The 12505-nt window shown below is 29.4% G+C and overlaps 1 protein-coding gene across 1 annotated transcript; it reads left to right on the top strand.

Annotated features, from left to right (window-relative positions):
* The first annotated feature begins 258 nt into the window (after positions 1-258).
* On the top strand, positions 259-9706 carry LOC111997090 (uncharacterized). Its single transcript, XM_024029145.2, has 5 exons — positions 259-478; positions 4482-4580; positions 4669-4765; positions 6213-6384; positions 9232-9706. Exons 1-5 carry the CDS (start codon positions 455-457, stop codon positions 9290-9292), a joined length of 453 nt encoding a protein of 150 aa, XP_023884913.1. The 5' UTR covers positions 259-454; the 3' UTR covers positions 9293-9706.
* Positions 9707-12505: the final 2799 nt, after the last annotated feature.

Below are 12505 nucleotides of genomic sequence, written 5' to 3'. Positions count from 1 at the left end.
TATCTTGATTCTCAAAAAATAAAAATAAAGGTAATATCTTAAAAACATTATTGAATAAAATAAAAGTAAAAGAACTTCAGCGTTCTTTATGGTTTGGAACACGATGCAATAACGCAACCCCAGGATATGAGTTGAACAGTTTATTACAAATGGTATGTATTTTTTATATATATATATATATAATTTAGCTTTTCAATATGATAAACCAAACCTCCTTAAACCTATGTTGTCCAAATAAAAATGCAACTTGTCTATTAATATATATATTTTAAAAGGGCTGGAAGAAGGAAAATACATATCTCTTTCTTTCTCACTCACCTGCTCAGCCTAAAGAGAGTTCTCTTCTTGTTTGACTGACAAAGCATACTTCTTTTCTATCACAGTCACATATTATATATAGGTTTATAGGTAGGAGGACGATATATATTGAATCTTCTTCTTTAATTTCCTTGATATGGAGGAGGAGACTATTATGCAGGTAATGTATTCATTGCCACACTTCTCTCTCTCTCTCTCTCTCTATATATATATATATATATTTTTTTTTTTTTTTTCTTCTTTCATTTGATATGATTGCTATGCATATATAGTTATTTGACCAGTTTTCTGCGTGTAATTAAGTAGAGAGTTCTTCAAAATTTGCATGTTCTGTATTTCTTTATCATCATGCATGATGACAGTCTCTCAAGATTTTTCTTCAAAATATTTTGAAGAAGTTTTCCATTGTGAAATTCTTTCTTTTTTATTAATCTTTTGCATCATTGTCTGAAACTTAGCTCCAAATTAATTAAGGCATTGTTACTAAAAGAGAAGCATTTATTCAAATCTATTATTCTAATTCCTTTTAATGCTCTAGATTTTTTTCCCCTAATGACAGTCTTTATAAATTTGCTTTTTATTGACTTTAGTTGCGCCAAATTAAAATTTTCAAGATTTATAAATATATGTTATATGAATGTTATTATATACTACTGGGAATTAATACCATTTCATTTGGGCATGCTAAATGAATTAGGCCTTGAAGATCATGAAAAATAGACATATTATATTGGGAATGTTATCGTCCTCTACTCCAAATCCAAAACATTCACAAATTAAAAGTACTTGGAGAAGAGATGGGGGTAGGAGGAATTGGGTTCGCAAATGTCCGGTGAGAAGTGAGTATAGTATGGTGTGCCATCGCCTGCGGATTTCTATCTTCCTTTTCTTTCTTATGTGTTTTTTTTTTTTTTTTTTTTTGTGATTTGTGCCATTTGATGGATTTTTTTAAAATTTTTAATTTTTAAAGAAAAATGGATTACCAAATACACCCCCCCCCCCCCCCCAAAAAAAAAAAGGAAAAAAAGCAAGACTTGGGACATTATAGACGGCTTGTTCCAAGCCAAGGAGAGCATATTTATTAAATATGCCTAGGCTTCTAGATTAGAATTTAGAAGCCTAGGCATATTTATGAAGTGTATTTGGCCACAACCTTTTTATGTTAATTTAAGGACGTTTTAATTTTCTTCTCGAAAAAATAGTGGATGTTTTAATTTAGTTCTTGTTTGGTTTTTCGTTTTTGTTTTTGTTTTTTATTTGATAATTGTTTTTCCATAAAACAAATGAGAAAGAGTATTTGAACATAAGTTCTCCGCTAGGAAGCAGTGGATCATAACTTTTTAATACGTATAGACTCACTAAGAGAATTTGTTTTTTTGTTTTTTTTTTGTTTGTTATATTATTATTATTATTTTTTTTTTTGGTTGAGAAAGGACTTTTATGGTAACTCAATGCGTGATAGAAAACACGTCTGGTTGTCACTAATCCAGTGTCCCTATAAAAATCTGGGGCTAATTCTTTAGTATTAACATGCATGGTTGTTCATAATATATCTTAATATATATATCCTTTATTATATATGTTAGTAAATTATTATGATAATTAGAGTAATTATTTTGGCCATTCTGTTTCTGTGGCCTCGGGTTTCTCACTTCACATGGGAACAGCTGAAGAAGTGGCCCAAGAATTAGCTAGGTTAGGTGCACTCTTTTCATTGGTAATTTAAGAAGTATTCACGTACGATTAATTTTTGTATATATGCAGTATGCACATGCAACTGGAATTATAATTATAATTATTATATCTCTTTTGGCAATTTGCTCTTTTTGTTTGGCATCTCGAAAATTTAAAAATATTTAAACTCACTGGTATCAGCATGGCCAACAACATTCTGAAAGGCCGGTGCAGTGTTTTCACATTCGTACGAAAGCCACTAAATGCCCTTGGTTTGTCTGTCCTTTTTCATGTTACTAATTAGGGGCGAGGCCTAATTATACAATCCCATTTTGTTGTATCATTGGCTACGAAGTGGGATTCAATACAGAGTTTTACTTGTTTAATTTAAGATTATTTATGTATCTTAGTTACTTTAACTGCTTAAGTTTGTGGTCCAATAAAATATATTGTTTCAAACCTCATTTATACTAAGAGCATTTGTATCGGTTCATGTAATTTTTTTATTTTTATTTTTTGTTTATTTTAGTATGAGAATATATATATTTTTATTTTATATGCTTTTCAAAACACCTCATATCAGATTATCTATTTTACATTACATTTTATTAAAATATTAATTTTTCTTGAGTTTTTAAATTGTCTTTCTTTCTTTTCATACAACAATCATCATCTATTCTCTTCTTTCATTTTCAAGATACGTACAAAAAAAAAAAAAAAAAAACTTATACAAAATAAATAGTGTCAATGTAAATTCACACAGCTACTGCAATAACCATGTATTTTTATACAACTTTGTATAAATTGATGTGAGTGAATTTTTGGCTTGATTGACTAAAATGTGGTATTTTTTCTATAATATAAGCATTGATGCTAGTATTCTAAAAACCGATTAGTATCTTGTCTTAATGATAAAAGACAATTATTATGGAGCGGATGTTAGAAATTAAAATTATATTTATCTATTAAAAGAAGTGCAATTAGTTTAAATAAAAATGATATATCTTAAGGGCTGGCCATGGCGTGGCATGTGAAATTTGTTGTGAAAACTGTTGTGTTGGGTAGCATTGCTCATCTAGGTTTTGGATCAGTGAAATTTGGCCCAGCTTGACATGAACCGATTAAAGCTTTTTGTTTTAGCACTAATTTGTGTGATAACCATTTGTTTATGGTATAGGCTGTTTTTGGGCCTTGGGAGCTTTCTCTAGGATGGGCCTGAGGCTTGGTCATCTTGGGCTTGGGCTCTTGGCCCGGACCATGTAGTTTTTATTTCAAAGTGCCTGGCTGGACGAGTCTGGTCCATGAACAAGGACAAAGTTTAGCTACAAAATTAGTTGTAGTTTAAGGCTACAAACTTACTTAATATCTTTTTATTAGATTTGAATTTTGACAAATCCACCATTGGATTACATCATTTTCTTATATCCTTCATGCTTGCAAAATTTCAAGAAAATTAAAAATCAATAGCTATGTCATCAATAAATTTTTTAAATTGCAAGTTTTTGTAATTTAAAATTATGCACAAAATATAAGTTTATACATTATATAGTAAATAATATTCGATTAACACAAAATTTAACATGTGTATTAACGGTGTAAAGAACATGCAATTCAACAGTTAGATTTTCAAAATATGTTGTAATATTTATTTTATTGAGTGAGTTTGTTGCCTTAAGCTACAACTAATTTTGTAGCTAAACTTTGTCCCATGAACAATCCTAAGTAAACATCATATATATATATATATATAATTTTTTTTTTGCTAAAGGTAATACAGAAGGAAAATGCTAAAGGCACTCCAAATTGTATTACATAAAATTGTAATAAATATGATTTCTAGACTTCAACTACTTCATATATAAATATTTGAATTACTTTTTTATGATCATCAATTTGTAAGTTCAATATAGTAAAATTTGTAGTACCCATAACACTACTCAATGCAAAATACTAAATCGATATGATTGTCATATGAAGTTCTAAAAAAAAATAAAAATATTATCATGAAATGTCATCTATGGCCACCGTGTAGTCTTTGGCAGGAAGCTAGACTTCTTGAACTAGAAATCTTTCAATAATAATATAGCAAAGTCCTAGTAAGAACATTGTTTGTTCAATTTTATGTTCATTGAATTTCCATATATATATTTATGTGTGTGCGCGCGCGCCTCAATTTCTAAGTATTTCCAACTATGAGCATCCATACTTCTGTAGGACACAAAAAGATGGGTTTTCCTGAAAACCATAAGGTTACATGTCTTATTGCGAAATTCTAGATTCACTCTAAGTTTGATGTGTGATGATAGATTGACAGTGTCTAGGTATGCTATTCTCTTAAGATATAGATAGAGATTTAGAAAGAGAACTTGTAACCTACTGATTGTTGAACAGAATAAATCATGACAGTATGAGTATTAGATTACTAGCTAGTTCTTATTGACAATTTATTTTTACCTCTAATACGTACATATATTTGATTAACTCTGCAGACTGACATTACAGCCACAGATAAAACTGTAATGGTTGTGTTGGATATTGAGAGTCTTGCACAATCCTCAGATAGAGGTTCGGGGAGCCCAAAAGTGACTGTGAGTAGCAAATCTCCTACATTGAAATCTTCACTACTCAACTTGCATGAACTATAATTCAACAACTGCTCTCTCACACTCTCTGTAGCGGGCACTCTCTCGTAAATGGTCTCATCGAGCAGACAGATGGACTAACATTGAGGAAGAAGATATAGATGAATCATCCAAGAAATTCCAAGTAAAAGGTATACATAGAATATAAAAACCCATAAGCCTTTTAACTTGCAGTTAATACTTTTTCAGTCATTTATGTTTGCATCCCTCAAACTTTAGGTTTTTAACACTTTTCTAATTATAACTTTAAGTTTTCTATTGTTTTAATCACATACCTTGTGCTTTAAGATTGGTTAAATTATTTTACCAAAAAAAGAAGAAGATTGGTTTAATTACAAACCTTATTTTTAATCCATAAGCTATTAACAATAATTAATAGAGGTGTGTCACATAAATGCCATGTGACTTATAAAAGTTATAAACCAATAATGGCCCGCATAATACGTCTTGAATAAAGTTTAGCACTCTTGTACTATCATCATTGTGTTATTTTTCCGTCTCCAAAAAAAAAAAAAAAATCATTGTGTTATTTTCTTCAATTAGTCTGTATTTAATTTTCTTTAAATTGTTTAAGATATAAAAGAAAATGGTCCAAGGGTGCATTTTTTTTTTCCTCGAGGAATGTTTCACATGCCCTTTGTTTTCTTCTTATTATTTTTTTTTTATAGATACGACATAATTTCAACCTATATAACATCCGCTTTATAATGATTATTCATTATTATTTGGCCAAGACGCTAATTGATTTTTTGCTTTGGTGAGATTTGAGGCCCAAATCTTTTATTTGACAACAAAAAAAAAATTTATCAGTTGAATTAACTGAAGCCCACTACTCTTTATTAGATAAGTCACATGAACGTCTATGTGAAACACCTTTATCAACAATAATAATGGGCGCATTGTTGGAAGCAAATTAGGGATAACAATGGGGAGGGGCAGGGTCGAAGAATGGGATCTTCATCGCTGTCTCACATGGTTATGACTTTTCTCATTCCCCCACCCCATATGATAGGGAAAACTGCATTGCTTCATTCCCACTCCTTGAGGCCCAGTCTCGTAAAAGTCTACTACATGTTAATTTACCCAACAACTATTACAATTTTTTTTAATAAAACCAATTTCATTAATATAAATATACTTAAAATTACAACTAAATTTATCCTATCAAATCAAACTAATTTTTAGTAAGAATTTAATAATATTATCAAAGTGTTTAATAAGACAATATCACAACAAAAATAAAAATTTTAATATCCATGCATTTAAATAAAATAATATTGATTTGTTTGTTTAAATAATAGAAGTTTAGGGTATACAAATTTTAAAATTATAGCCTTTATTAAAGAGAGGTGGGGTGAGGAGGGGCTAAAATGTCTAAACTTATTATCGCGTCAACCTGTGGCGGGAGCTAAAATCTTGCCCCATCCCCTTGCCACCACATGTGTGGGGTGGAAAAAACCCATATGAGGTGAAGCGGAAAGAAGTGAGACAAAATTGTGTAGAAGCAATCTAAAACACATGAAATAAGAATAAATTAGAAGTTGTACTTAATCTTGTTCTCTGTTGTCTTCGTTACAGTGAACTCTCAATTAGAGCCTTTGAAGCAGCCATTGATGGCCAACAAAGCTTTAATTCCTAACCCTACTGTCAGTGGCCCTAATCTCATGGATGCACCAGATGGAAGGAATAAGAAGTCGAACCGCTTTATGTCCATCAACCCCAGGAAGATTCTATTCATCTTCGCAACAGTGTAAGTCGTGGCCCTTTATGAGAAATCTTTTGTCCTTAGTCCTTACTGTTACTTTTGTTGTCTTGACATGTGAGTGAATACGACTCTCTCTAACTATCTTCCAAGAAACGGATACAAATTTTGGCCATGGGTGGGATGTTGATATGATTTTGGATTATCTAAAGGATAGCCGTAATTTTAATGGATAGTTTTGGGGGAGAAATTACGTTATAAAACCTATAATGAGTTCAATTTAAACCTTACAATCTGTAAAAACAAAAACAAAAAAACCAAACTAAACCTTTTTAATTTCATAAGTTAACTTAAACCCTATAGTTGTTTTTTTATTATATTTTTTTATATATAGGACTATAGTTGTTTATTAAAATACAAAAAAAAATAAAACTAATTATAAAGTTAGTACGAATTAGACCATGAACTTTAAAATCTGTTTTGCGTAGTCAGTGTCAGAGACAAAAGAGATAATTTGAATTAAAATGAATTTAAAAGTTTATGTTTTAATTTGTAAGATATGGAAATTATAGGGTTTAAATTGAAATCCCTTAAATTATAAAGTTAAATTTGTAACTTACGAAACTATAAAATTTAAGGGAAAATCCAAAAAATAAAAAATAAAAAACCCCTATAATTTTATCCGTGTGACAAATTAAATTCCGTATGCTCAATATGTCAATTCAAACCCCACACTTTCAACGTTGTGTCAAACATTAGGAAATTATGAAACATTTGAGACCATAAGTGGGGTTTTTGTTAGCCACAATAATAAATATAAGGGGTGTAAACTGTAAAGTGATACATTTAAAAGTATGAGGTTTAATTTGGCATAAAACTAAAGGATTTAAAAAAAAAAAAAAAAATTTGATACCGTCCCTAAATTATTGTAATTTTTTAATTATAAAATTGTACATTGATTGTTGTAAAACAAACACACACAAACTATGCAACAGCTAGCAGCACACGGCACAAAGTCAAAGAATATTAGCAAAATAGAATATTAGTAAAATTGATGGAATCAAACTAGGAATAATTATCTCTCAAAAATAAACTAACCTAAATTTCTAATACACTTAAAGGTGCCCTCAGACTAACATATTACACAAAACTTTTCTGTCAACTTTCACACATATAACATAAGCTTCATTACACCACTCTAGCTATAACCTCCTGATTGTACAGGATTACCACTTTTCTGTATGAATAATTACTTCTCATTACTACTCTTCCAGTCAATGTCGTATTTAAAACCAATAAAAGGATTTTCTAATCTTATCTCCTCATGAATTGGACTTGACAAATTTCAATATCTAGCTTATAAGGTTGTCTTTTATGAGTAATTTTTAAGTACTTTTGGAATACAGAGAATTGTGCTTCATTCTCTTACATTCATAATAAGGTTTATTCATTAAATTCATAATAGGATCCATCACGAATGTGAGAGGAGAGAGCACAATTTCTCTATACTCCAAGAGTAGCTAAGAATTTTCCGTCTTTTACATCCCTTTTAATAGTTAGGATTGCTCCATTAACTATATCGTCAACAAGTGATGCAATCAATTGGCTTCAAGCATCCTTGAACAAGAGATATGCAATTTTCAAGCATCCTTAATTGAACTTTTCAATCAAGCATGGCTTCGTGATCATAAGTTGAATTCTCCACAAACTTCACACTCTTTCATCTATTAATAACTCTCATTTCTAGTGATTTAGCCAACGCTCATTTCTTTCACCTTTTAATTGTATTGTGCAAATCTTTGAAAGTTTTCTCTCCATTCATTTATTTATTTATTTTGCTAAACCATTCATTACTACTGAAACAATTTTACTTACATTCATAACTCCACATTTTCTATATATCCATAACCAAAAAATTCAGTCGGCCTACAGGAATCTGGATTTTGTTTTCCCAAGTTTGGATACATTTCTTATATTATCCAAAATTTTCATAATATCATCAAACATTGTTAACTCTTATAATACTTACTGCTACAACTTTTCATTCCATAGTATTAGCCAACGTAACAAACTCAAAATCTTCACCACAAGCTCTTCTATGTGTCAAATCAATCTTTATTGCAACAAATATGAAAGAAAAATTTAAATTTAAGTTTTAACTAACCATAAGAACATCACCATTATCTTCATCCTCACTTTGTTCAAAAAATTAATCTATTGCAAAATTTTGACCATTGTAATTTTTCATAGAATTAGGTTCAATTTACACAAGATGTAAATTTTCTCAATATTAAGATTTTTTTGGATGACTTTTTATAAACCTGCTATTGTATTACACTATTTCTCTTTCACAAAATTTTCATCACAAGCCTTGCATGTGTGTCAAATTAATCTTTATTCCAACAAATATGAAGAAGAGTTTAAATTTATATTTTTACTAACATAAGAACATCACCATTTTCTTCACCCTCAATTTGTTCAAAAAATTAATCCATTGTAAACATTTGACAATCATAGATTCATAATTTTTCATAGGGTTAGGTTAAATTTCTATTTGGTGTAACTTTTCTCAACATTACACCACTTAAGAGCTTTCTATATATTGGATGGCTTTTTTTACAAACCCACTATTTTATTTGTATTGCATTGTCTCTTTATAGTTTATACCATCTATGCTTGCAAATATCAACATGATTGAAGATCAATTACTATTCCATCTTTCCATCAAAAAAAAAAAAAAAAAAAACTATTCCGTCTATAAAATGCTTAAATTTCAAGTTTTTTTTTTTTTTTTTTTTTTTTTTGTTTCTTTAAATTACATATCAAATTCACATTTATTAGTAAATTTTCTCACATTATGTACTGATTTAGAGGCGTATGATTTGGTGGCTTCAGGTCTAGTATGGGCACATTAATTCTCATATACTTCACGCTCGCAATTAATAAAACAGTTTGATATTTGGAGGGTTGGTATGAAGCATCACTGATATGAATGTCATCGGATGAGGAAAAAAAACTGAACTATAGATTATCGTTTCCAATTTTAAGTTCTTGTGCTATTTCAATGGTGGAGTGGTGCTGCCTGCTGGTCACTTCAACTACTTTGCTGAAAGATGAAAGATCAACAACATTATGGATACCATGCCATATGAAAATTTTTCATTCTCATTGGTCCAGCCGTTACTATTTACTCTTTCTTTTTCATTTTTACTCTTCAGGTGCCACAATTTTTGTAAATTATATAGGACACTAATGCTTGAAACTACAATTCGTTGTGATATAAAGTTTTGTAAGGTCTAGAATATTATGGATTATGGGAAGGTGTTGCATACATTAAAATTTTATCTCAAGCTCTGCGCAAGGTTTTTTTTTTTTTTTTTTTTTAAGATATAGTTTCAATTTATGACGTCCAAAACTTTGCACAAATTAGTAGAATGCATAGGGGTTTAAGTGACAACCCAATAGTCAAGGGGCAGCTCCACTTGAAGCCCCCAAACTGGGAAAAAAATTATGTATAATAGTTTTTATTTTTGTTTTGACTCACTAAAATAAAAATTTGAACACTTAGATCCTAATTTTTTAAAACCCAGCTAAAATAAGTTTGAATTTAATCATCTTAATAATATCTTAACATTTTTAAATTCAAAAAAAAGAAAAAAAAAAACCTTGGTATCAAACCAATTTGATCTAAACCTATAAGTAGAAATTTGTTTATATTAAACTTTAGAAAAAACTCATTTAGATCTTAACATTGAAATATATCAATCAAATAGAAGATTAGTAGATAAATGATTATTTGACTGTGTATATTAAAAGAGATGTAACTTATAGGATTAATAATGAAGATATTGATAGGCCAAGAATGTATCAACTCCTTGTAATATATTAATTGATTAATTAGCCAAGTTTATTGATTAATCAAATTATCATGCAAAGCGCATGGTAACACAAACAAATCACTAATTATCTAAAGTATGCAGTGAAAAATAAATTAACATGGTGATTTGTTTACGAATGGGGAAAACTTACACGACAAAAACCCCACAAAGTGATTTTAAGGTCACCACTCCCGATAATTCAATGTTATATATAAAAAAAAAAAAAAAAAAAAAAAAACTGTTACAAGTAAAAGAATTTCAGTACCTTTCCACTCCCGATAATTCAATGTTATATATAAAAAAAAAAAAAAAAAAAAAAAAACTGTTACAAGTAAAAGAATTTCAGTACCTTATACCAACCTATAGTTGAATTCTTACCTCAATATCTAATTAAACTTGTTTTGTAGTGACAATCTCTCATTTTCAATGCCCGGCTCTCAGTACGTGACTAATCAATAGATGCGCGGATCCCAATACGTGACTTAATTACCAACTTGAGAAGGATATTGGCTGCAAAGTTTTTCAATTCATCCAAACGATTAAAATCAAAAAGCTCATTGGTCACAAAACCCTACGGTGTACAAATACAACAGTTTCTTCAAAATAAAGATGAATTAGGGCAAATTATGCTTCCGGTCACAATTTGCATGAACAAGATTTTGCTTTACACTTGTGTAACTGTGCAACTTTTGACGGCCCTCAAAATAATCCTTATATATGTTTAGGGTTGTGAGTAGTGGCGGCTCTAGGAATTTTGTTTAGAATAGTCATTAAGAAATTTAAATTAAGAAAAATTAATAAAAAGAGAACTTGAATATATCAAGTTATAGACAAAAAAAAAAAAAAAATGCATGAATTTTTACAATTTCCTTCTACAAGTTTTCAAATTTTGAATTGTTACACAATAGTTCATTATGAGAATTTATTGCCAATATATGGGTAGCTATGACCAATTTATTTTGTTAAGTTTGTCTAAATTTTTATTTTTATGCAGTTAATATTATATATTTGTCATTGTTTTTATAAAAATATTTTAAACTAAATGACCAAACTCAACTCATTGGCTCTATTTTAATTATTGACACATATAATCACACTCATTCATACGTAAAATAATTCACTACATATGTTACTTAACCAATCAAATGCTTGAATAATCACCAACTTTGCAATTTTTTTCTTCAATTTTTCTAACTTTATGACAAAAAATTATTATACCATGATAACTATACACACACATATATATATAACAAATCCTCTCTATTTTCTAATTATTAAATTATATAAAGTTATATTATATTTATATTGTACACACAAACATCCACATACACATCAATATTCACACAAATGACATTATAAAAAAAAAGTAATGCACACAATCAATATTAGACACACTCATATACATATAATAACAAAATTTATAATAAATAGTGATACTTACAATTCACAAACACTTACTATTACTTTAGAGTTAAAAATACTTGTACTAAGGGTGCATAAAATTTAAGTCAGGATGTGCAAAAATATTTTTAAGAAAAAATTTAATGTATTAAGTTAAAAAAATTAAATATATATATATATATATATATTTTTTTTTAAGTCAGGGGGTTCATTTGAACCCCCTGACCAAAGAGTACCGTCACCCTTGGTTGTGAGAAAAGAAAGCTTAAACATATACTCACGGATTGGATGAAAAACAGCTCTGAAAAACTGAATTTCATAAACCTCGATAGATAGCCATCTATCGAGCTAGCTGTCGACCCACGAGCTTCAGTAGCTTTTAAACCTCGATAGATGCTAGCTGTCGAGTTAGCTGTTGAGTTTTAAAACCCAACACTTCATTACTTGATTCTTAAACAGACATGCATGGCTTTAACATTTAAACTTGAAAACTTGTTTCTTGAAGTATTAAACACATCCTAGATCTACCCAATTATAAGTAAAGTGTGTTTTGTCAAAAGATTAACCAATTACATAAAATAGTGACATATGTTCTTAACATTTAATCACATATGTCCTAACAGATATCATGAAATAATTTCATAATATGAAACCTCGTAGAAGGCAATTGTAAAACTTCATGTATTTGGATTTTTCTTTTTTCTTTTTTTCTTTTTCTTTTTGGTGATGTCAATATATTCAAGTTCTCTTTTATTTTAAATTTTGTACAATTTATTTCTCTTATTGACCATCTTAGAAACTAATCCTAGAGCCGCCATTGCCAATAGTGATGGTATTTTTTATAATGTCTCATGTTTGTGATTTGAACTCCACTTCTCCCTCCACCATTA

Source organism: Quercus suber, unplaced genomic scaffold (assembly GCF_002906115.3).
Source record: "Quercus suber isolate HL8 unplaced genomic scaffold, Cork oak 2.0 scaffold_108, whole genome shotgun sequence".
NCBI lineage: Eukaryota > Viridiplantae > Streptophyta > Magnoliopsida > Fagales > Fagaceae > Quercus > Quercus suber.
This window is presented reverse-complemented; position numbering and strand designations above follow the sequence as displayed.

Excerpts from the sequence above, each read along its gene's own strand:
- LOC111997090 (XM_024029145.2), top strand. The coding sequence starts at position 455 with ATGGAGGAGGAGACTATTATGCAG. Across the intron at positions 479-4,481 it reads AGGAGGAGACTATTATGCAG|ACTGACATTACAGCCACAGA; the intron begins GTAATGTATTCA and ends TTAACTCTGCAG. Across the intron at positions 4,581-4,668 it reads CGGGGAGCCCAAAAGTGACT|CGGGCACTCTCTCGTAAATG; the intron begins GTGAGTAGCAAA and ends CACTCTCTGTAG.